Below are 26,847 nucleotides of genomic sequence, written 5' to 3' on the forward strand. Positions count from 1 at the left end.
TGTGCTGCAAGCATCGCCTGGCTAGCTAAGCTTGAGCCGAGCTCTGGAGTTGCTGTCGACACAGTGTGGGAGACACGCAGAGCGAGGCCTTATATGGCCTGACATGGAAATTATGTTTGCATTTTCATTTTTGGAGTGCTACCGGTTGTCATGAAACTCAGCCTGACAGTTCCTAACCACCAGGCAGCCGAGTGCCCCCGCCCCTCTCCTCCTCTCTCGTTGTGGGACAGATGCTAGCCTGTTAGTCCTGTGACTCTGTTCGCGCCCTCCGATTGCAGGCGACAGATGCCAGGACCAGCAAGGTCCCTGTTTGAACATTGCTGTCACTGTCCAGCCTTAAGCTCATGCATGACCTTTATTGTAAGCAAGGGGTTGAAATAAGGTACTAATGAGCATGTGTGGGACTCACGGCTCCAAAAACTGACTCACACAAAGTTCCATGCATCTGTGCAGGTTGTGCCAGGCAAGTGCAGAGGAATGGGAAACAGCTTTTGGGAAAGAGAAGAAAAAAAAAACACACAATACTCTACACTCAAGAACAAGAACACATACAGTATTGTCACACATTTTAAATCTTGTTAAACTCATACCTCCTGACTAAATCTTAATGCAAGTGTACCCAGTGAGCATTGGTGATTTTTATATCAAAAGATCCTAGACATGCAGGTTAAAACCGGGCTAGATTTGGTTTAAATTACAGCATTTTATTGACTATATTTCAATTGTGTGCTGTAGTAAGGACCTGCTTCTCATTGAAATATAGTCATGTAATGCTGCTAAAACAGCAGTTATATGTAACCTTGATATAGCGGAAATGATTAAACACTTTGATTAATCAATTAGTCAATTAACAGATCTGCAAATATTTTGATGGTAAATTTATTGTTTTAAAGTCATTTTTAAGGCAAAAACATCAAAACATTCCATTGATCTCTTGCTTCCTGATTGGGATGATTTGCTAAATCAATAATATTTGGGTTTTGAGCAGATGATCGGACAAACACCCAATTTAAAGACGTACTTAGGCTTTAGGAAATTCTAGCATGCATTTATTATTATTTTCCGACATTTTATAGTCCAAACAATGAATTAAGAAAATAATCAGTAGATTTATCACTGATAAAAATAATCATTTGTTGCAGACCTAAACGTTAACATAAAAAAAGTAACTTAACTTAAATTTAGGTCAGTTTAACCTAGAAATCTAGACATATTTTGTCTTACAAAACACCGGGTCAGATCTTACTTTACCGCCTCAAATATGACTCTTCGTATTCAACAGCTGACCATCTTCAAACACTGACAATGATCCACTGTTTAAACTTACTGAGCACATTACTGAAGACCGTAGTCCTAGGTGACCTGTGTTTTATTTCTCATTGCTTTGTCCATGTTGTCTTCAAGGCATACCTCTATTTTTTTTTTAAAGTGCCTTACGGAGAAATACCTCTGTCTTCAGTTCCCAGTTGTCATTTATAATTTGCTTTCATTACGACCTGTTCTGCTCTGTAACCTTTCATCTGTCTCTGCATTTTTCTCAGCTAAAAATAGCTATAATGGATATATCAAATCAAGTAAGTTTTGATTTCCATTCTCTCTTTTGTCATTTGTTTCCAACCCTTCCACTTGTGCTTTTCTCAGGTATCACCATTTGAACTATCTCTAACCTGCTGCATTTCACTGTTTGCTGCTCATTGCTCTGCCCAGTCTATCATCATCCATCATTATATTTTATATGCAAAGCATTAGGAAATTGTTTCTGTGTTGTTTGTGTTGGGTATCAGTTCTAGCTCAGCAGTAGATGGTGCTACTGCTTCACTCTGAGAGTGGATGAATTAAATCAATGTACAACACTAAAACATGTAAAGTAAATAAATAAATATATATATATATAAGAAAATATATTCAAGATTTATAACAGAGATTCATTTCTTAGAAAACAGGCAGGGGGCGTCAAAAATTGTAAAACGTTTAAGAGTTAGTCTAATATTTTCTCAGTTCTGGTCCAGCCATTAGAGTAGTGTGAACCTTGTGGGCCATCCACTTCAACAGGATCTGTAATAAGCAGCTAATATGCCACAATGGTGGTGTCTTGGCGGAGTGCTGTGCATGTTTGACATGGGGCAGATGAATAGTGGAGGTCTGGAGCAGGAATGGTAATCTGCTAGACAGCTGACTCTTGAAATAATCATCTCTATTCTCCAGTTTTAGCTCCCAGCCATTTTTTGGAGTAAGGGGACCATGTTCTTCTGCCTCCCTTTGTCTATTTCATCATGTTATCTTTACCAGTTTTACCTCCATTATAACACCAGTGGAGCTGTAAGCTTTCATATTTCAAATGCTCAAGTGGATACTGAGTTCATTCCTCCCTCATCAGGCATAAACTGCATACAGCAGCTAGTGGTTGTTAATTCACATTGTCACCTCCTTGTTCTTATGGCATAACAATCGCTGGAACACCTGAAAGCCTATTTATTAATTCATGTGTATTATAAATATCAAAGTAAATGTCAAATCCAACATTTCATTGGTGGCTATACCAAGTGGTTAAGTGGTGTTTAATAAAAATGAGGTTTTTTAATTATTCAGCTATTAGCATTCTTGTGCCAGAAAGAATTACCCCCCAAAAGCAGTGATTGTGCTTTAATTATGATAAGAGTCACAAGATGTTTTATTAACATATGCACTGCAGGTCTTATTGAAGTCAGTTTAAATCAAATCCTATCTTGTGGTTAACATGAAGAATTAAAGGGTCAGTTCACCCAAATCACAAAGTACTTACTTCCCCCCTTGTGGTATCTAGACATGCAGATTGTTTAAGTTTTATCAAAGTCTTTATAGGCAAGTCTTGCTACTCGGCAGCCATCTTGGCAACGCCCCCAGCCACTTATTTCGGGCTAACAAGACCAGGCCCCTATCTAAATGAATGGGGAGAGAGCCATAACTTCACTTTTGAATGGTCACCGAGACATATAAATATGCAAATATAGAAACACCAGTCAAATTTGATAAAACCAGTTTAAAAGGTTTGGTGACTTTGCCCCAAAATATGATTTAAAATGCTTTTTTTCCCACAGGTTTTACTTCTACTATGCATGTGCAAGGTTTCACTTGTGTCAGTGCAACAACACGATTGGCTTGATATGTTTCCCGTTCGGCTGTTATGAAGCAGATGATTGGCTTTTGGCGGAATAGGCGGGATATGTGTCATACAACTGCCATCTTTTCTATTCAAACTGCTTTAAGTGGTTTGTCTCCTCTCTTATAACATCTCTGGTTTTATGCACTAGGTGTTTTTGAAATATCGGTCTCTGATATATCAGCGTCCATCCAATACAGTTGATGTTCATGGCATCAAAAAATCAGATTAATAAGAAATAACAGCATGTCTTTTCAAAAACAATGTCCTACTTACTCAAGATGATCTACCAAACATACTCTGAAAAGTTTTCATAAGGACTATTTCTTCTGAGGAACTGAGTTTTTCAAATATAATGTTTCAGTGTTGTGAGCATAACAAATTTAATTTAATTCATTCTGAGATGTAGGTAGAAATGTCAGACGACTATCTTAAAACCTCTGCACATAAAACCAAAGCTATCTACATGATTAGATATCACTAGAGGTTTGTGATTTTGGTGTAATGATCCGTTAAAAAAGGCAATAACCCATCAACTTGAATTGTACAATTGCTGATTATGACTCCTCTTCGTTTACCAGTAAACGATGGCCCCCTAATCCAGTCATCAACTTATCAATACGAGTCAGCTCAACTGAAACACAACTCAGCCGGGGTCTGTAGGAGGCCCCATAGCAAGTCACTGCTGTGTCGGTCCCATCGGTAAACAACCTCAAGGGAAGCCTGCTGCCCCCTGTCAAGCCCCTTGCTCTGAGACTGAGCTTCATGGGCTCCAGGGACCTGGGCCAGGCGGGCCAGCGACCAGGGGGTGACAGAGGAGGCCAGTGGGCTCGAGCGGGCACGTTGCCTGCCGGTGAAATACAGATACCAGCCCAGTCACTCCATTAATGCCACTCTCAGTTACAGGCACTGTAAGGGCTACTCCCCCCCTCCCCTCCCCCTTCCCTCGGCGTGTTTGGCAGGCCTGTACTCAGCAACAGCAAAACCAAAGCATGTGCTTGCCAGGCTGGAAGGGTTGCATGTGTAGCATTCCTTACTAATGACCCACTGTATGCAGCTGTCAGCTGTGAAACATTAAATATTGAACAGGCCGAGCAAGATGTGAAGGGCCAGTGTGTTGGCGCTTCCCTCTCCACTGGAAGCCCTCCCTGTACTTCAACATTTTCCATTATGGTGTCACTCTTAAACATGCTAGCAGTGCTTGAAATCCTGCAGGGGCGCATGATCTTTGAGACTATTAATTTATTTTAATGAAAGCTCTTTTAGCTTCTTTGTAAAAAAAGAAAAAAAACCAACCCCTGTTGACAGCTTGATGATGATTTAAAGAAACTCAAATGTATTTTCCATGACATGTAACAAGGTATTCCCAGTATAAATGATGGCTGTTAAAATGCGTTTAGTGAAAACACTTTTCTTGGTGCTTGTGTTTATTTTACCAGCGACAGCCACGGAGCACGGTTGTTTTCCTCGACTGATATTAGCTTGCGAAAATATTTGCCTGATTACTTTACTCGAGGGTAAAACTTGTAATTTGTTTCCTATGAAGAGCTCAGTGCAGTTTTGTGTAGTGATAAAGACAATGTCCAAGGGGCATCTCAGCTGTACATAAATCACTCTGGCACGAGGGCCAACCTAATTACATGAGCCAAGGGCGTCACTCCCAAGATGAAGACAGACCAGCAATCTAGACGCGATTCAGTACTGGCACAAAAGGAGCCTTATTTATGTTGTTGGATGCTTGATATTTATAGGTTATTACCTTAATTAAATGAGATTGAGAATGCTTAGCATGGCGAACAGAGAAGCTGTCCAGGTCTAGGTCTAAGTAAATTTGTTCTAACAAGGGATTAAAGAAAATGAAATATCCCAATTCCTTTTGAAGAATTTTGTGGTACTATATTATCCGAATCATAAAAATTGCTGATTTGTGGACTACAGAAATTCTCTGGATTAGCAGATTAGACTTGTAATTGGCATGATGGTTGATGATGGCACAATTGCATGTTTGCATCTTCATACACGACCATGCAAAGGATGTGCTAATGTATGCTGTGGTCATCATACAAACATTGGACTGTTTTGGAATGCACACGAGTTGAAATGTCCTGTCCAATCCATCTTGTTCACCCAATCTCACTTTCCACTCTGTCTCTCCGTGACCGCATTATCTCTTTGAATTCACTGACCTCAGATTGTGCTGTGTCGTTCTTTTGCTGTTACTGATATGCAGGTTTTGTGTTTCTCCTGATAGTTCCCTCCCTTATACCGTTGCCTTTTGTTGCAGTTGAAGAGGACCAGCAGTCAGCGCTATCGCCCAAAAAAAAGCAACGTAATGGAGGCATGAGGAACTCTCCGAACTCCTCACCCAAGATAATGAGGTAGAAAATCACTGATGACATGTCTGCTGCGCCTGACTCTGTGTTTAGTTTGTATATGGTACATTCATTTTTTCTAATCTCCAAAATTTGTTCAACAGAGATCACTGACAAGTTTATTATTCAACTGTAAAACATCCCTCTGAAAACATATATTGGTCAAAATTGAACTAAATTTAACCTGAATTTAGTTAGGTTGGGCCCCCAAGTGGCAGCACAACATGCGGCAAAAACAAACACTGATATATTATCACCTTATAAAGCAGTGACGACAGATGTGTTTACAAAAAGCTGCTTATATGTATACTGTTTATGTACATTCAACACACACAGAGCATGATTAGCATACAATGTCTGGCTCTTTAGCTGCTAAATGCTTCACCGTGCTCACCAGGTAGTCGCTAACTTTGTCAGTTGTTTTGTAGCTACAAAAAACTTTCTGCTGCGGCTGGAAATCAGGTTGATGAGAGCGGTGAGCCAAATCAGTGAAGTTACGGGCCATAAAACCAAAATAATGAGTTCACAGACACTAGAAATGCTACTTAGAGTTGAGGGGAACTGACATTCTGTCAGTCGGACATTGGTGAAGTCTCTGTGGGCTCGTCACTACAAGCAACACCTTTCACACTGTGCATAATCATTTGATCCATTGTTAATATAAAAATATTGATTAGAAATTAGAATCTTAAGGACTTTTTCCTAATTTTTTTGTTTATGTGTTTGTATTAAAAAACTAATATTAGCTGACATATATTTTTAAGATTTTTGAAACTCTCAGATATTGATATCAGACTCAAACATCTACTATCGTTCAAACTCTACAGAATAAATTATGGAAAACATCTTGGGGAACAATTTCTTTGCCCCCGTTTCCATGGAAAACATGTCAGACTTGTAAAAGGGATATATGCCACAAGGTTTCATGTGACACCCACAGACTACAGCTCTTAAACAGGCCTGGCACTAATGATAGCACCAGGCAGTCAGAGAGGCTCTAAAGGATAGATAGCCCAAGGCTATTCATCTATTGTCGGATCCCTCTGAGCTCTTTTCAGCACGTAAGGCCACAGATGATATGTATCATCACAATGAAAGGCAAATTCAGATGCTACCTTGCTTTTATCTTGTCCCTTGAAATTAAAGCTGCGCTTATTGATTTTGACTAGAGATAACACTGTTATTCAACAAGAGGCCATTAGATGGACGATCATAGTAATAGTCACTGTCATTAAGAGCCATGTTATAAAGAAGGCAAGCAACAAGGAAGTCCTGCAGCGTGAAGTATACAAAGTGGCATTTGTAGAGATGAAATTGAATTAAAACTGAAAGATGACTTTATGTTCCAATTGCTAATTTGGCTGCTATTTATTTGGCACTTAGAAAATAAATCCACAAATGTTTATATTGTTTAATACTATGAGATACAATACAGATCAACAATGTACGGCAGTTATTAAAATGACTTTGGATTATATCTAAAAACAGTGTTCATATACATAATTTAGCGTTTCTCTTTGATCTATGGCCTCTGCGTTTTTCAGGTGGGCGTTTGCCCTTTTTTGATTTAGTTCAAAGTGGTGTCAAAGTTGAATCGCTCCAGGTGATTCCCAGACTCTTGGGAATCAAAACCAGGCTTTTCCAATGCTGTAGCCATCAGCTAAATATCAGCCCACCAAACCAATCCATCTACTTGCCATGCTAATACATGTAACGATACAGGTGGATGTTTTATTTCATCCAGCGTATCTGCTGCTTACACACTGGAGAGGGCTTCGCTGCGGTAGCCTAAGGGATACTGCATTGCAACAAGCGGAGAAAAAAACATCTGGGTGTATACTGTATCAAATGTGTTTTTACAGGACCTGCGGCCTCAAGGCCTTTGTAAATAAATAATGATCAACAGATTGGCTGTGGGTTTTAGATAACAAGCCTTCGTCAGTTTGCATGAGGGGAAAGATTTTCAAAGACTTTGCCTGCCTCAACTGCTTGCATTACAGTAAGCCGGTGCAGTGATGCTGAAATAGAAAATCTACATAATATGCATGTCTAGTGTCTACTTTACGTCTTTCTCATCTGTCATTACACTCCTCTAGAGGACACCTGGCCTTATGTTTTGCCGTCGTGGAGTGTGAAGTCTAGTCAAACGTGTCATCTCACAACTAAAGCAGTGGAATTATGGTGCTGATCTTTTCGAATGTTCAGAAGTGCGCTTACTGAAATGACTCCGCGGACGCCTCTGCTCTGTGTAATGAAACAAACGGCACAAAAGAAGAAAGCGATCGGCTCTGGAAGCAGAACTGTGTCCTGTTTCCAGATGTATCAGCAAACTAACACATCCTGTCTGGAACATAGCAATGACGACCTCACTGAAATTAACACCATTTCCACAGGCTCCTTGATGGGTCATAAGACACATCTAATTGTGGGGTGTCACAACGCGTTTGGTCACACTGGTCTGCGCCGTGACATACATGTCATGTCTGCTACAGCCCTGCTGAGGCAATTGGCAGTGCAGGGTAGTGACAGGCCGTCATGGCTGACAGTGAGCGATAGCTATCCTGGCAGAGCTCTGCCTCGCCAGTCATCTCCGCAAGGACAAACTGAAGTGACAGGGGCTCCACTGAGTGAGTGGTGAAACATTCGACTTCTGATGAAATATTTAGCCGAGGTGTAAAACCACTAAATGCTTTCAGTCTTATTAGAACTTTCAAATCCGACTCGAGCAGAGGCCAACGATATAGAATAGAGCGAGAGTTATGGTAGATGATTGTCATGGACAAATGGGGTGAATTAATAGATTAGTTTATTGACAGGAAATCAATCAACTACCTGATTTATCAAGCAAAAATGCCAAATACTTGTTGGTTCCAAGCCTTTCAAATGTGAGGAATGGCTGTTTTATTTTGTTTTATTTCATTTTAAATGAAATATGTTTAGTCAGATAAAACAAGAGACTTGAAGACATTATTAAAGTCTGAGAATTTGTAATCGTCAATTTGTGCTACTTTCTGACATTTTATAGATGATTAATCATAGTATAACTGATTAATCATACAAATAATCTACAAACAAATTGATAATGAAAAGTAGTTGCAGCAATATGCAGAAAAGATACAGGGTTTAAGGTTTCAGTGTGTTGGACTTCTACTAATTGATATGTGCTCCTGCTCCTGCATTGTACACTTGCGTTCTCAAGTTCTGTACTTTTGAAAGATCATTTTTACATACCTCCAAGCACAGAATTTAATTTTCACACACCGTGTCCTTTGAAAATTAAAATTGCTTTGATAGATTGGACTCTGAGAGGTAGAAAGTGGCAAAAAAGACGTTTCCTTCTCCAACTGATTCCATTCTTGAAAGGATATCCAGGTCTTGCCTAGGGGTATATAAGCCCAAAGGCAGGCTTTTTTTTTTTTGGCTTCAGTCTCTTGGAGCCTGAGGGGTTGGTAGTTTCAGCTGACACTTTCATGCATACTTAACGTGTTACTTAAGGTAGCATTCTTTCAAAGTACTCATATGGATTAAAGAGATGCTCTTCTTATGGGGAGAAGACTTGAAGCATTTAAAAGGTTTTAGACAGAGACAGAAGGCTGCTGTCTGTGTTTTCAGAAGATAACATCTTCAGCTGTCATCTGACTCTGAGGGGAATTGTGTTGGGCAGCACATGGCTCTGTAGTTAGGACTGCGGCTGGTCATGTTTGACCGCATTGGCTGGTTGTGGTGATCTTGACTTTCTATGTTCCTTTTTGTCTTTGTGGGTTTCCCTTCACAGCTAAAAGACGTGGAGGGCAGGTAAACTGGAAACCGTCAAATCAGGCAGTAATTGAATATTATCATGTATTGTGGAATCCTGTTGTGATGATATGATCATTTTTTTGGTATCATTTTGCAAAATTCTGTTTTCCAAATTAATAATTCCAAGCGAATTGTAATTAAAATTGTGAACAAAAAAAATGTTTGTATTTTATATGTGTAAAGTTTTGTCAGTAGATTAAAGTTCACTACATAGATACGACATCAATTTGATTCCTAATTTTGCATACATTTACCATATTGTGATTAGATATCAATATTGGAAGCATAGTCTCATTAATATTGTGATATTGATTTTTGCTATATTGCCCAGCCCTAATTGCCTGCCCCTGAACAGTGATACACAGATTAGAAAATGGAGAGATGGGAAATGTGTTCAAGTGGTTACAATAAAACTACAGGACCGTAATATTTTAAAAGAACACGTACTTAAAGTTTAGTAAATTTAAATATTTCAAATAAAAATGTAAGAAATGTCTCAAGAAAATAGCCTCACGTATAGCACGTGACAAAAAGAAATAAATCTGTCACTTTTTGACGAGTACTGGAGTGACTTTAGAAAATAAGCCTAGCATCTGATGTTGGGTATGAACTTTAGATGCATTATTTCTTTAAAGAGGACGATATTAGATAGAATTTTCTACATTTTTATATGTACATATGTTTTATTTAAAAGTTGGTTTTTTTTGGGATATAGGTTTTTTTCAAATTAATCTTCTTATTTAAGTTTATGTTTTTATTTTTCCCTATTTTTGAGTGGGGCTATAGAGGAAGGAAAGGTGAACATGGGAGGGTTTGAAAGTCAGACGATGTTTTTGGTAACAAAAGTATCTTATATTTTAATATATATCTAGAAACTCTGTCAATTCGTCATAACAGTCTGACCAGAACATGCGTGATATAACCGTAGGTACTCATGTTTGGAGACCACTTTAGTGGTCAGTGTTGGGTAGGATGAAGCTCACCACTGCGCTCAGTGAAATTAGTTTATGTAGTTCTGATGCTCTGTTTAAAAATTAATACCCTTCACTTTGGAAAGCAAATATGATTGGGCAAATTGCTGAAATATTTAAAGTCTGGTCTGTTAAAGCTTTTACTGCGCAGCACACTATGTCAAAAGCTGTATACAGTTAAGGGGGCGTAATTGCATCTCCGTGCTCATGCCAGTCAAAGCAGTATGTTTCTGCCATCTCCTTCCGCCTGGCGTTGCTGATGTCACTCTGCATTTCTGCCAATGGCCTCTGACAGGAATGAGCACGGAGAGGGAAAAGGAAAAAAGCTAATTCTTTTAAAAATACGAGTGATTTATTTGGAGATCCCTAAATATTTTTTTGGTCTATTAATGAATGTTTTTAACAAATAAAAAGTTTAATTTATTATTTTATTATTTTTACCATTTACTCATTAATATTACTTGTAATCTTGATTAGCCAGACAAATCACCTTTTTTTGAAAGATGCTGTATAAAAAATGTTTTTCTTAGTATTATAACTTTTGTCCGCCTGTGAATGGTATTCTCAGGTTTATCATTTTATGACGTAGCTCTATTGGTCAATTGCCAAGACCTAGGTCATCTAATCAACAGTTACCAGGTCTTATGATATTCTTTTATTCAGTCCCTCTCTTCTCCCATCTTTTGTTTGATTAGACATGACCCCCTCCTCATCCCTGGGAACGAGCAAATTGAGAACATGGACGAGAATGTAAAGAAATACGACTCCACGGGGATGTTTCACTGGTGCCCATCCAAAGACATCGAGAAGGTCATCTTGGTGGGTTCTGCTCCTTTACGCAGCGCATGTCATTTTTCCCTGACACACTTCTCCCTGGTGACAGATGTGTCATGTCACAAATTACCATCAGAGGTTGACAGGGCACTTACACACTCTAATGAGGTGTTTGACTTGTCATTTGGTATACGGGGTCCTTTACTTAGAACATTTCTTGTACTAATACATATGCCATTTTTCAAATTACTTTTATAGTCCATTGCAGTCTTAAACTGCATGATATATTTTACGAGGAGAGAGCATTAACATTTGTTTAAAAAGCGAGTTCATGGAGCATTTCAGTCAGAAACATCTTTCTTTTCTTCTTTTTAATCCCTTGTACTTTCTTTCCCTCTCAGACCCGGAGCGAGGCAGCCATGACTGTTCTGAGCGGTCATGTGGTTGTGTGCATTTTTGGAGATGTGAAATCGGCATTGATTGGTCTCCGAAACTTTGTCATGCCCCTGAGAGCAAGCAACTTTCACTACCATGAGCTGAAGCACATCGTGTTTGTCGGCTCCCTCGAGTATCTGAAGCGAGAGTGGGAGACTCTTCACAACTTTCCAAAAGTTACTATTCTGCCAGTGAGTAAAGCAAGATCTACAATTTAAAACATGTATCTATAGTACTGTAACAGGTATGACAAAATGAGAAATCCTGTCTCTTAAAGACTATGTTCATATACAACTCATTTGCATTAACAGATACGTTTTGCAGGAAACATAACGAAATACAATGAGGAAATATTTAAATTATATGTATCTGCAAGCTGTTCAAAGCCAATGTACTTAATGTATTTGCTATACAACATTCACTCCTGGCGACTAAAACATGATTAACATTTTCATAGTTAAGTTTAATCACCTCAAAGCACTTGGTTAAGATCAGGGAAAGAATATGGTTTTAGTCAATAAGTCTCTAACATACACCTGTGGGTTGCTTTGGCCTTGGTATGATCTAGATACTATTTAAGGGTTGTTTTTTTTCCAAGGTAAATGCCGACATGAAGCAGGAGACAAGACAACTTTTTCAATATTTAATAAAAACCATGATCTTTACTGAACCAGTTCAATAGACTAAACCTAACAACACATGGGACGCAGGATGTGAAGACCGGTAATCTCTGGTGTCAAAGTTTTGTGCTTTGTTCACTAAACCATCCACCACTCTATATGACTTTTGTTCAGTCTAAGAATGCCACACTTCTGTAGTTTTCCAGTGAAGTAATCCTGGCAGCATTTAAGTGTCCTCCAGAACATATCCGGTAAAGCAATTCAGTAGTATGTAAACATATTTTGTAGGAAAAGGGGTTGAAATACGTCTCAAGGATGAGATGCAACTTAAAAGTTACATTTAGCTACATTTTCATGTACCTCTTGTATCACGTAGGTGAGATAACAAATCCTCTCCCTCACTTGCTTTAAAGGGCACACCGTTGAGTCGGGCAGATCTGAGGGCTGTCAACATCAACCTCTGCGACATGTGTGTCATTCTGTCAGCCAATCAGAACAATATTGACGATGCATCACTGCAGGACAAAGAATGCATCTTGGCGTCACTCAACATCAAATCCATGCAGTTTGATGACAGCATCGGGGTCTTGCAGGCTAATTCCCAAGGTAAGGAGTGCCCTATCATAGTTCACTGCACTGCCTGTGAGGGACAGTGGCCTGGCACAGAGAATATCCCTCACTGGGTGCTGCCTGGCTGACCCGGTGTCACTGCATTTGACAGTAAACCCTACTGACTATTCCTCAGGTTACTGTAACAACTGCTTTCTTCACAAATCTAATTGGTGGCAACAAGCACAACAGCCTCACCTGGTTTACGAATTTTTTTTATTTTTCAATGTCTGGGACCGCTTTGTAAAATTAATATCATGTGTATAATTGCTGAATATTGCATGTTACAGCTTTCAGACCAGCGACTGAAGCAATCAGTTCGCTTGAGATGGCCTTCAATAATGGTCATTCTTTGGCATAGAGAAAAATGCTTTTAGAAACCTTTTGACCTGAGCAGAGATGAGGAAAAATCCCTGCAAATTTCATTATTCCTCTAATACATGTGTGACCTCAAATTTTTGCCTTAGTCAGCACCAAGTGATGGATGTCAAAACACAGCCTATGTATAATACATACAGCATCATTGATTTAATGTGCTTACTTGTCAGTATGAGGAAAGCAAGGAATGTCAAGTCAATCTGAATTCAATCTTGTGTCACTTATTTTCTATTTCATGGCTCCATAGTGTACATGCTTTTCTTTTTGTGTGTGTGCGTGTGTGTAAAAGGTTTCCGTCTCCATGCACACACAGTCTAAGGGAAACAAAATGAGCAGTGTGTCACATCTATTATATATGGGCTAATATTGGACCCTGTCAAGAATACGGTAACATCGCACTCAGCAGCTTCAGCAGGGGCCGTAAATGGATGAACTAGCCTCAGTGTATTAGTTCTGCTGATACGCCTGTTTGTAGCCTCTGATGGAGTATTGAATATTGTATTAACAGATGTGTTTTATTACATGTGTGTGTCCATTTAGGCTTCACACCACCAGGGATGGATAGATCTTCTCCTGAAAACAGCCCAGTCCATGGATTAGTAAGGCAGACTTCTGTCACAACTGGAGCAAATATTCCCATCATAACAGAACTAGGTATGCTTGCTGCTGTATATTGGTGTCAGATGATTGATATGCTAGCTCTACTGTTGCGTGTTTGTTGTTTTGTTTTTTTTCTTGTTTTTTTAAGTTAAGTAGTTGTGAACAAATCTGAAAACACAATTTCGGCATTTAAAGGCTGTCAACACTGGATTAAGCATACTGTATTTTGAGTTATAATGGGTTTTTTTTGTCCCCTGTTGACATGCTCCAGTAACTGTTTTTCCTCAACACTTGTCTAGCACCATTAGCAAAGCCAGGCAAAAAACTGCCTGTGATTTCATTCAGTCAGGATAAAAGCAGTGGGACCAGCATACAAATGATAACTGAGCTGGGTAAGAAGTGCCTCTGTCCTGTGCTGCAGTGTTGTAACTGCTGCTGCCTCCATATCAGCTTTCTTTTGATTTCTCTCGCTGCACAAGAGGCTATGTCCATTCCCATAGCATCACTTTGAGCACATTTTACCCTTGGTTCTGGTTGAAATTGCCTGTCTTGTTTTGGCCCCTTATCTCAAAGCAAAATTTTTCCCTTTTATTTTTCTAAGAATTACAAGGCCTTTGATCCCTCAGAAGTCCTTGTGGCTGTTTTCATAGCATCTTCTGTCGGATCACATTCTCTGGCCCTTCTTTCATCTCAGCCCTGTCGATATGACTGACATTCATTTCTGTCCTCACAGAAGTAGCAGTAAATTTTACATCATTACTTTCTTCCAGCTACTGCATGTGTTTTTGTGCTCAAAGACATCTTCAAAGAAGGGTCTGGGGCAATGAGATACTTTCATTTGTTTTGACATGCAAGTACATGTAATTGGAAGTTCTGTATTGGATTTACAAGACAAACAATGGCATATTGGTGTTACTGATATTGACCTCAGTGGACTTTGAATCAAGGCCTGGAGCTTTGACAATATGCATGGTGTCATAATTGTGCATGAATGGCCTGGATATGGAATGTGGCAGAGGCAAGTTGGCCACAAGGCCAAACACGAATACCAGACACGGTTTGATTTCAGTCAATTGAAAGAAACTACAGTTTTGTCCAAATTCAGAACTAATAAATTAGGGAGAAATGTCTAACACAGATGTCTAATACAGTCCATATCTGCAGCTACTGACTGTTGTGCACAACCACTGTACTTTTGTGTCCTCCTCTTCACATCAATCAAGTATTTGCTTGATGTATGCTTAAGTACACGATCCATGCTTTTTCAAACCACAAATAAATCCACGAGATCTGGTTTTAGTGTGGCGAAAACAAGCAGAATTTAAATAATTCATGAAATTTATGTTTACCCCCATAGTGAATGACTCGAATGTTCAGTTCCTGGATCAAGATGACGACGACGACCCAGACACAGAGTTATACCTCACTCAGCCTTTTGCCTGTGGGACAGCCTTTGCAGTCAGTGTGCTGGATTCGTTAATGAGTGCTGTAAGTCAGAATCGATTTTGCTTACAGACAAATCTGTACTTTTAAAAAGATTATGATAGGGGTTTTTGTGCAGTGACATATCATATCTGTCAGCGATCTGACAAAGAAAAGAAAGAAATCTTGTGTTTTGATATCAGGGGCAGATAGCAGAATACCTCTGGTCCACCCGAAAAAATGTAGGCCCCTCTGCTCCCGTTAACACAATAGATGAAAAGACTGGAACTTGTACTAGGTATGATGGCTTCATTTGTCTGCCTTTCAGTATGAGTGAGGTTAGAACAAAGCTGCCTTCAAGTGCACTCCAGTGTAGACAAAGGTAATGCTACCTAATGGACAGCCCTCATCCATCATCTTAGTCAATAGGGCTGTCAGCAGCCGAGGGAGACGTCACTGGGCTGGAGAAGCAGGGGGAGACAAGAGACTGCAGTGCAAAGAAAAAGGGCAGATATTTGCCCTTGTTAAAATTAACAAAGCAAAACAGGTTCAAATTAAAAATATAACTACACTGAGAAAAGTGTATCTTGAGGCTTTATACGGAGTTTGTGAAGCTGATTTTTTAATCTGCTATTTAGCTATATGAAATGCCTGGACAGTACCATTGTGTACAGGCACTTCTTGTGTCTCTCTGTGATGGGAGTGAGAATGACCTGCAGTAATTGGATTCTCCTGTCTTTTCACTCATTGTATGGAGCAATGTGATGTGACAGGGAGGAGTTAGATAGCACCATTCAGGCTGGCCGGCACTTTGAGAAGGTTCAGTTGTGACTTTGGTGGCGTTTGCTTAAGGATTCAACCCCCTCTACTTTCATTCCTTCAGACATACTTCAATGATAATATCCTCACCTTGATCCGGACGCTGGTCACAGGCGGGGCGACCCCGGAGCTTGAGGGACTGCTGGCGGAGGAGAATGCATTACGAGGTGGTTACAGCACACCACAGACCCTGGCGAACAGGGACAGGTGTCGCGTGGCACAGCTGGCCTTGTACGACGGGCCCTTTGCCGACCTCGGGGTAAGAGACTGGTCTTGTCACCCAAGGGCTAAGCACATCTTTGTCTGCTTGTATTTTTGGGGGCTAACTTTAGTGAAAGGATTTAGACTAGCAGGTATGGCTGTGATTCAGATTTTACATCCAAAAATAGGTGGGTTCTGTAACAATGAAATTTAGATTTTTAATCCAATCCAGTCATCATCAGATAAGGACATTTAGTGAGCAAAATCCCAGCAATATTACATTTCATACACTACGAGATGTCAGTTAGTGTTGTATAGTTCATGAAACATGCAGGAATGCGCTTACATGGAGGCCGTTCTTTTCTCCAAGCTAATGGCTAATGTAGCAGGGAGTTGACACAATATCGCCAATGGCCTAATCAATGGTGTAATCCCTCACATGGTTACACTTACAAAGCCATATGAACAAAAACGCACACCTTCAAGTCCCCCATTGTTTTGACAGACTTCCCCGATAAACACAAACTTGTTGGGCTGGCCCCATATGAGAGGAGAGAGTGTAGAGACTCACCGGTGGTCCTGCGGCTTCGATGAGAGCATCAGTGGCTTGAACTGCCGGGATCAGGCTCAGCAAGTTCAAGAGTAAAGCCGATCTGTAGATCATTTAGAAAAGACTTAAAAGTCATTAAAAACCAGCACTAATCTTCGATATTCAGCTAGGAAACTTTAAAAATCTCAAGATTTATAAACAGAGTTTGGCGACAGCACTTCCGATTCCAGAAGCCAGGAATCCTGACGAGTATACACCGTTCAGCTACGTTTCAGTTCAGTGAGTGGGACTATACTGTCGAAGCTCTGGTCAAGCACTGAACGATTCAGTGAACAAATCTTTTTAATGAACTTATCCTAATGATTCAGAAAACTGAAAATAACTGCTTTGCACATCACTACACTACGCTTATATTTACAGTGGGCTCCATGGAAGAAGACCCAGGAAAACCACACTTTTGAAAGAGAAAAAAAGCCAGCCCGCGGTTTGCTGAAACACATGTAGACACGCCACAATCTTCTGGGAGATTATCTTTCGGACAGATGAAGCAAAATTAGAGCATTTTGATAAATCACATCAGCTCCGTGTTTACCGAAGAAAAAGAAAAGAACACCATCCCCACTGTGAAACATGGTCGAGGCTCAGTTATGGTATGGGGTTGCTTTGCTGCCTTGAATCTGTGCAGGGTGCAACGAAGTCAAACTAACTATCTTGCAAACTGTAGCTCGGTCGGTAACAGGAAAATGAGTTAACACAGTTTATTGAAGCCCACTCGCTCAGGTGTTATAACGGTCTAAAAACCACGGTCTTGTGGAGCAGTTTATACTCAGACAGAGGAGGATTAAATACAACTGAATGGTACAACACAGTTAATAACCTTAAGATAGCTTCTTCAATTTAGGACTCCCCAAATCTACATTATTCCCTTAAAGCTCAGCACTATCAAGACTACTTGCTTTTGGCCAGTGGTGGAAGTCAATCCACCGATTGCACTGAATTCATTTAATTGCACTGTGAAATTTTGCAGTTTTGAATGCTGTTGTAGCAGCGCTTTTAGGGTTATTTTGAAGAAATTGCACATAACTTAAATCTTTTTCAACATCGTCATCTGCAGCAGATAAACACTCATTAGTTCAGGACTCATTTTTAATGCTGGAGGTATATTTGATCCATGTAAATGATTATTATGATTTATTTTTATGTTATATTTTTAACATGTACTTTTAGTGGTACTTTTGTTAAAATACAGACTACACTGTGTTTTTGTCACTGTCTTGCAGGATGGTGGTTGTTATGGTGACCTGTTTTGTAAAGCCCTGAAAACATACAACATGCTGTGCTTTGGCATCTATCGGTTACGAGACGCACATCTAAACACACAAAGCCAATGTACCAAACGGTGAGTACAGACCTAATGCATCCTTCAGTTTACATCCTCAAAAGTCCATAAAACAAAGGCTTTGTCAAAGAAATCGCTTCTACCTACACTATATTTAGAACTGGCCTCGCATCTGTTCCCTCTCTCCTCTAGGTATGTCATAACCAATCCACCATATGCGTTTGAGCTCGTGCCCTCAGACCTGATATTCTGCCTGATGCAGTTCGACCACAACGCCGGCCAGTCTCGAACCAGCCTTTCCCACTCTTCCCATTCGTCCCATTCCTCCAGCAAAAAGAGCTCCTCTGTCCACTCTATCCCAACCACCAACCGCACCAACCGCACCAAAACCAGGGACTCACGAGACAAACAAAAGTATGTGCCCCTCTAAAGCTCTCTGACTTTCTATGTCTGTGAACAGTGCCTGCCAACAGTGTTGTCCTGTGTGTCCTTTTTTCGGAGTCCAGACAGACTGTAACATGGCTGGCTGGCAATGTGTGTATGTTTGTCTGAATGTGTATGCATGTGTTACTGGTATGTCTTAGTTTGCAGTCAACAACTGGGCCATCCCATGGCATAGGGCAAAGTAAGCGACCACAAAGGAATTCTGTCTTGCCTGTGGGCCCCCATGTATTGAGGTTTTTCTTTTTTTTTCTTTCCACCCAACGGTTGTTACTGTGGTTGTGAATTTTGCATTCTTATACATTTTTTTATGCCAAGAATTACAGTACACTTTTACCAGGGTTGTAAATATTTCTGTTATTCTTGAGTACCGGCGTAATGTTTGTCATAATTTAACAGAATTTTTCTTGATTTCACTATTTTCACAGCAGGACAAATTTTTGATAGTTAGAAAATCCATCCAAAATCCCTCTGCAGTTAAAAGCAAGATATCTAAATCAACAACATTTTGTTTATGGTAAACTTAAAAACAAATTCACATGTAGACAAGTGCAGTGCAGTGTTTGTTTCTACAACTAAGATAAATCCTGTTAGTTTCCAAAGAAGTGCTGACCTTGTTGATCCTGTTTGTATTGAATTTACTTTAAATCATACTTAGGGTTATTCAGGTTCACATAGTTCACTGTCTTTGTCATCATCATCATTTACATTTTTATTGCTGACTTCACTGTAGTGCTCTTACCTGCACACACAGGGCCAGCTCCTTAAACCTCTTCCAGTTTGAGATGATGCCATCTTGGTTAAAATGTGAAAAAAGGACCCTAAAAGCAAAAAGAGAGTATTTTTTTTTTCTGCGTGATATGGGCCAACACAATATATAACAGAACATGATATCTCCCTTCAGAGTAGGAATTGGCAAACATTTGAAACCTTTTAGTTTTACTTCTTTCTTATGTGAACAACTCTCACCTCTGTGATAATGGTCACTGGATCTTTCCACCTCAAAACATTCCACGTTTTACTCTGCTGAAACATTTTATTATTTTGTTTGAATAAAAGCTGAACCTTATTGTACTTGCACTGCACTTTACATGTCTTAAAAGCTCATATTTTGTCATGTCTTTGAAATACTGAACATCATGTTCTCTTAATACCTTTTGATTTACATTAACATTTAAATTCTATACTTTCACTTAAATGTTATTTGACTCCATGAAGTATTAATTTTGTCAAGATATTTGCAAGCAGAAAATGTTAGTTATTAATAAAGCTACACCACCATTATAATTATAGTGTCTTCACATGTGAATGTCACATCTCAGTGTTTATTTATATTGGTTGAACTTGTTTTTCTTTCACGCTCGACTCATTGTTGAAAATACTGACACAGCTCTCACTCCAGTTATACAAGGACCGAATGCCTCGTAGCAAGCGTCCCAGCACCTCACAGTCAGTACACCCAGGTGACACTACAAGGGAAACAGGCAGAAACCTTCCCAAGTCCACACAATACAAGCAGATTGGGCAGGCAAGATCCCGTGGCCACTCCAGTATTCCTGAAAAAGTAAAGAGCTGCTCTGTTGTTTAATGACCAGGATGGAATCCACATTTCTCTTCCTGAATCTGAGGTGTGACAATCTATCAGGGCCCCCCTGCCAGAACACTGCCATTATTTTCCCAGGGAGGCTGAGCAGTGTGATACCTCAATAATTGGAGCACACCGTCAGGTTCCCTTATTCGAAAAGGGGAACCATCCCCGCCATGTGACATTGAAGAGGTGTGTCTACGACTCCTCAACAATATTCAGAGTGTTCAGTATCTCAGGACGTATCTCATCCAGCCTTCAGCCGGCGGTTCCTGAGTATTCCCTAACCTACCTGTCACCTCTTACTCTGGTCTACTCAAGAAATGAGAATGTTGACTATGGTTGGCACCACCATAGCATGATGAATTAAGATTAACATAGCTCGTTAAATTGTACAAGGAGCCATAGAATACCCAGACAGTATGTAGGTTTAAGTTAATAAGCATTACTGTCCGTCATCGTGTGTATTTCAATTACAAATATCTAAACATATTCTATTATTAAGACAATTAGAGGATTATGCAGAATTGGTAGAGGAATGCGTTCGCTAAGTTCTTTCTTATATACTATTTTTTCCATGAGAAAATATTCACACTTTCATTTTCAGAGATGCTGAATGAGCACTACAAGCTTTCTGTGGTTAGTAATCTGTGCTAAAAAAAACATGTTCAGCTGCACAATTTCTTTAACATCGCACATTTTATAGAAATACATTTATGTTCGACATGAAGCTGCTGAGCCCTCTTATTTTGAGCTGGTACCTAAGTACATTATATAACACATTTTATATGTTACCTGCCTCATTGGGTTCGGAATTACATCTGAAACATTGACGTCTTCTACCACTCTATTGTTTTGGCAATAGGCATGGATACAGTATGGCTGCTTGACACATGCTACACTGGCTAGATGCATAATAATGGCACTTAAAGATTTCTGACATGATCCATGTTCTGTTTTTCTTTACTTTTTGTGGATTTGCTTGGTTGCAGCCTACTATTTAACCTACTCTACATCCATATGTAATGAGAGCATCTGCTGTTTTAATGCCTCCAATCATCATGCTGTGCAGTTTGTTATTAATGGTCATATTGGTAATTCCCATTTAGTGCACTACTTTCTTTTTCGAAAGTGCAACAAGGATGAATAGAGTGGGCCAAAATATGGAAATGAATGATTATGCATGTTGTTAAATAATGCATTGAACATGGCCATGTCCTTGGTGACATTGTGCCCTCTGAATGAAAGGCAAGTAGTTTGGTGTTTCCAAATGAGTGCATCAGGAGCGCATGGGTATGACCTAAGCAGTACATCTCACTGTAGGTTTTACCGTGTCATTGCCTCTAAATGGTTTGATGCCACTTGACTTTATTCTGTATCAAGTCATGTTTGATGTTTTATTATTGGCAACATGGTATCTACTGGCATACGTATGTGTTAATGTACCGTAGCACCACAGCCTTAAGTCATGTTGATGAAAATGCATGACCATGGACATTGCCAAGTGTATGAATCACCAGCGATATACTATGCCAGACTATGTATTTGCTTCTATAAGAAAAGAAAGTTGCATCGAGCTTAAAGCCTGAATCCCATCAAAAAGCTTAAAAAACCATTATGTATGAATTGTGAAGTTAAAAGTTTTAACTTCTAGTTTAGTACAATGAAGTATGAAAAAAGATTTTTTTTAAGTGGTGACCTGCATGTCTGCTGACCCAACAGAACAGCATGCTTACGTGGCAGTATGGTGTATATATATGAAAAGCATATCGAAGCGTGACATTACAGAGGTGAAGAACTGGGACAATGGGACATCGAGTGAGACGTAACTGCCATTAAAACTCCACCTCAGAGCTTATTTTTATCATGTTAGCATTTCTTTCTTTCTACACCATCAACTCAAACAATAATTTCTTTTAAAATGTACAGTGTCCTCCCAATGTTCTGTGTGAATTTAAAACACAACCCCCCCCCAAAAAAACCAAAAAACAAATTGGTGACACTGACATTGTAATTGACGTTCATGTAGCATTAACTATCTGATGTCCCTCCTTTTTGTCTCTATATGATTTTGGCACTTTCTCAGAAAAGACACGGTTTACAGATGAGCCAGAGAATACCCACCTGAGGACCATACAGATCAAGCCTGTGAATACTCTCGCCGTAAACCAAGTCAGTCAGTATAAATCCACAAGCAGCTTGATTCCACCCATCAGAGAAGCAGAAGACGAGTGCTAAGCTCCGGACCCACGCTGACACCTGGACGCTTGGACTCCCAGAAGACTTCTCATGTAGGTGTCAGACTGGGATTTGGGATATCTTCTCACCTGCAAACATAAATATTCAATTGACATTAGACGAGATGAACATAAACTGCTTTCCTCATTCACCTCTGCAGCAAGTTTATTGTACAAGTGGTCATACAAGAAATATACATAGAGACAATCATAGTCAAGTGTCGCAACCACTCAACTATTAGTTTGCACAGCTAATCTTTAGTGGTGACCAGACTCCATGACTTTTTTGTTCAATTTTGGGGAATGAGGGTCACTTGAAGGAGACGAGCAATGTAAAGATGACTGCTACTACTAAAGGAGGTGATTATTACGATTACTGGATCAAATTTTGCAATTGTAAAAGTTGCCTTCTTAGCTGTTGATGAACAACTACTACAACTACAGCATTTACTTTACCCAGTGTTGCAGAGTTATTCTGTACAGTATGTTAAAATGTGTATTTTACATTCAGCTGCGATCCCACCACAATGGCATTGTTAGTGACTGACTCTCAGTGATTCCTTTGCCATTTGGAGCTAATTCACAACATTTGTGACAGTTATGATGGCCAGTGTCCATGTGTAAATGGCATTTGGCTCCAGCCTTATCTCTATCCATTTATATTTGTCTTATGTTTGCCTTTTTGAGTTGTTTGTTATAAATGTTTTCATTTCACTGTTTGGTTGCAATGTCCAAAATCCCAGAAATCTTACTGAGTACAGCTTTTAAGTATCTACAAAGTTGCTCCAGGGGTAAAACGTTAGGAATAGTCTTTTTTCTTGTATTTTTTTTTATATTAATAGCCAAATATGATAGAGCTGTTTTGTTGGCAACATTATAATACAACCAAAAATCTTACAGTTTCTAATGCAGTGGCAGAGTTATTCATTTACTTAAGACACCATAGACAGCAAAACCAAATACTATGATATAGCATGGCACCACTATAAGTCTGTAGGTGAGCTGAATGTGAAAGCCACATATCGCATGAAGTGGGCATCTTTAAGTCCTCCTTTGGCTGTAAGCACTGCCTGACACAGGATTGTCTTGGAGGCCATTAAGCACTCGTATTTACTCCATGACCAATCTTAATGCCATAATCAGACATGTTCATGCTTTTAAAAACAGCTCTATCATAAAAAGTGGTTTTGGCTATTTATATGTTCTGATAAATTCTATTCTGTTGGTAAACCATCTTGGTGATCAATTACATGTCTGATATATCCATATAACAAACACTTTATACACATCTGATGAAGCATCAGTCATTTGTTTCAGTTTGTAAACACATGAGGCCAGAATACAGAGTTAAGGATGGTTATTAATCATGTCTTATTTGAATAATAGAACATAGTTATATTGGCACTGTTGTCACTTTACTTCAGAATCAATGAAGGGGAAGGAAAATTAAAAGAAAATAAAAAGTAAAAAAACAAGCAATCCATAAAATCCTTAATCTAATGAGGATGTTTCATAGTCTAGCCAAGGATTTATGTTGGATGTTAAAAAAAAAAGAAAAAGAGAGGTTGTGACATTTTTACTGGCACAGAGAACATCCAAACCATCCATTCATCAGTGCCAGCAATGTGCCAGGCAGTGCTGAAGCCAATAGAGGACTCCAGAAGACCCACTGCTGCGAAAAGAGGCTTCTAGTTTAGCTGGATTTAAGCAAAATGTTTTGCCTTTGCTGTGAGACTGAGAAACGTACTTTCCTCTTTGTTTTCCATCTTGCCAGCTCAGAGAGCATTCTTCAAAAACTAGTCTTTGAATTTCTTAAAATGAGGCTGGAGAAAAAGAACTGTACGAAATCATTTGAAAAGTCTTAAAACTATTTTTAAATGATCCATCATCAATAGTGGAGACTGACAGCTATTCATTTTCATGTACTCTTCAAAGAAATCTGTAAAGCTTAATGTAAAATATTTCTTTCTAGTGTGTTCTTGTTTGCCAGTACCTGTGGGGTTGAGAGACATTCAGCATTGCAGTCTAGTTTGTATTATTTTGTGCATTTTTTTTTTTTAGCACATTAACTTGTGGATACAATGACAGTGCTAATTTGATATTTCTGACTATGTCATAATACCCAATAACAAATACAGTTTATTGTCTTGTACAAATAGTCTTGTACATAAATTGTACATGATTTCATTTTGTATTTTCACAAATTAAAGCTGATGTATTGTGTTCTACAGTATGTCATTTCTTTTAATTTCTCAGACTTTACTAGGAAGTTGCTGTAACTGAATGGCTCAGCACAGAAAACATGGCTATACAGTAGCTAGAGAGGGACTATACTATATATAATGTCTTCTTCTGTGATGATGACAGACGGCACTTCCTGATAACCAGACATTACATGTGACATGGGACACCTTGTTGCACCCTCGGGATAATGGCTGATAAAAACACTCTCCACATTCTCACCTTGGGGATGGAGAGGGTCCATCATGTTGCATGTTAACGATTTTGCACACCACGGCACTGTGGGAGACTGTCAGCTTGCCAATAATATTTATAGTCTAACAGCTCGCACAGAGGCCGCTGATTTCCTCCTGCCAGCCGCAGTGTCACCTTTTCTTAATAAACAAACACGTAGCTACCATACCAAAAAAACCCCACTCTGATTACAGTATATATCAACGATAAAGGAAGGCTGTATTCATTTCATGGACTTTAAACAAAGGTTTTATGCAGGGATTTAAGGGGCATAATTATAAATGTGCTCTGTCAAATTATTATGGCAGTTGTACAGTTATTTAACTCATTGGTTGAGTTATGTAGCAATGATTTCTACCGGTTTTGTAGCTTAGTAATATTTAACTGCAGTTAGGAGTTGATACAAAACAAGGGATATGTTTTAAAATCCAACTGTAGTGTCATCTAACGGTACTGAATCGTGGTTTTCGACAGCCTAGCTCAAGGATTCCCAACCGAGGGGGATCATACCCCAGAGGGTACGTCTGGAGTTGGGATGGGGGGGGGGGGCAAGATTGTCACTGATGCCGCATTCACACAATGTTGGTAGAATGGGAAGCACAAGAAAACACTTCTTATTCAGGTGTCACATTATTCCAAGGTACTTAGTGTTAGTGCTATCGTTGTAGTTGCACCGGATAAATGGGCCGAATTCGCTTCTTTTGTTTCGCTACATATTTGTAGCAGTTCGTTACCAAGTGAAGCCAGATACATACAGTGTATAGCTCCTATAAAATTAGCTGAACTGATTCTATTAGTGTTAATGTTGGATTCGGCCAGCGGTGGTGCATTTGCAGCTATTCCGCCGAAGGTTTGTGGACATATCGGTTCTTTTCACTAAGTGGGTCAGAAATTCCCAATATCTCCAACAATTCAGAGGCTGATGTGAGGCCATGGTTTTTCCCACTGTGATGTCGTGACTGCAATTTAAACGAAATTACGTGAGCACGTTGTAAGTAGGTGAGATAAGCTATATTGGGCAAAAAAATAAAATTGAGATACAGTAATAAAAAATAAATACATACCCACATATGTTAAGTAGGATTAAAAACTGATATGATCATCTGCAGCATAATTATTGTCACAGTAACCGTTGATCCCCAACCAGGAACTGCAAGTTTGCACGTGAGACCTAACTTTCAGTTTCAAATTGATCAGTTAGCCTACAAATCTTCTGAAAATGTCTGGGCAAGTAAAATTTATCTGGGCTGTCATTGTATATACACGTGCAGACACATACACGGAAATCCATGGTCCCCAAGAAAACTCTCGTCCAGCTGCACAGACTTGGCTGGTGATAATAGTTTCCATGACAATGGAGCACTCCAAGTGCATCAATGCCAGCCTGGATAAACAGTGATCCTTTACCAAAACAAGGGGGTCATTACGGCAGCTTGTCAAATCAATGTTGAGAGTGTCCTGGCTGATTAAGGCGTCCCCTCTCAGTCCTGACACAGTGCCAATACTGGCTGGCCTGTGGCGGCACACTCCCATGATTGGACTGAAATGCCTATCAGTCAGGCAGCTGAGCTGGACTAATGATTCCCTGTGCTGCCTATTAGAGGGACATGACAATTTAATCCTGTGGGCCAGGCAAGGAAAAAGTGACCTTGGTGCTTTATATTGAGGCTGAGGTAAATTGACAAGAGCAGATAAATCTTTACCTTGGGCTATTAACAGAATTAAACAACAACAACAAAGGCAGAAGGACCTCTCTTTTTTGTTCTCTTTGCCCTGCTTTTCCAAACCCTATTATATAAGAAAAATCCCTTAAATTTGCAAAAAAAAAAACAGCCATAAGATATCACTGAATCATTAAAACTTCTGTGTTTTTATTTCAAAAACACCTTTCCTCTCAGCACTGGTGCAACTGATCCAATGCTTAGAACAAAAAAAGACTCAAATGAAAGCCATAGGTTGAATTCTTCTATACTTTGTCATGAGGTAGGAATATTGAAAGTGGATATTGCTTGAAGCTCAAGGTATTTCAGATGTTCAAAGCCATTCCAGCATGGCCCCGGGGCAAGGTATATTGCCTTGGAC

At 39.5% G+C, this 26,847-nt stretch overlaps 1 protein-coding gene across 3 annotated transcripts in view; it reads left to right on the top strand.

Annotated features, from left to right (window-relative positions):
- LOC120794835 (calcium-activated potassium channel subunit alpha-1-like) overlaps positions 1–22,316 on the top strand; it is a 90,228-nt gene extending 67,912 nt beyond the window's left edge. Inside the window, exons 19-30 of one of the 3 annotated variants that reach the window (XM_040136207.1) lie at positions 1,542–1,574; positions 5,424–5,517; positions 10,976–11,099; positions 11,456–11,680; positions 12,523–12,715; positions 13,637–13,750; positions 15,054–15,184; positions 16,002–16,196; positions 17,969–18,087; positions 18,220–18,441; positions 19,072–19,073; positions 22,140–22,316. In XM_040136207.1, coding sequence (XP_039992141.1) covers positions 1,542–1,574; positions 5,424–5,517; positions 10,976–11,099; positions 11,456–11,680; positions 12,523–12,715; positions 13,637–13,750; positions 15,054–15,184; positions 16,002–16,196; positions 17,969–18,087; positions 18,220–18,441; positions 19,072–19,073; positions 22,140–22,291 — 1,604 coding nt within the window. In that variant the 3' untranslated portion in view covers positions 22,292–22,316. Of the gene's footprint in view, positions 1–1,541; positions 1,575–5,423; positions 5,518–10,975; positions 11,100–11,455; positions 11,681–12,522; positions 12,716–13,636; positions 13,751–15,053; positions 15,185–16,001; positions 16,197–17,968; positions 18,088–18,219; positions 18,442–19,071; positions 19,074–21,185; positions 21,213–22,137 lie in introns of all 3 variants that reach the window. The other 2 variants (XM_040136208.1, XM_040136206.1) reach the window with 2 other exon arrangements.
- The last annotated feature ends 4,531 nt before the right edge of the window (positions 22,317–26,847 follow it).

The sequence above is a fragment of the Xiphias gladius genome, chromosome 9 (genome assembly GCF_016859285.1).
Source record: "Xiphias gladius isolate SHS-SW01 ecotype Sanya breed wild chromosome 9, ASM1685928v1, whole genome shotgun sequence".
Taxonomy (NCBI): domain Eukaryota; kingdom Metazoa; phylum Chordata; class Actinopteri; order Istiophoriformes; family Xiphiidae; genus Xiphias; species Xiphias gladius.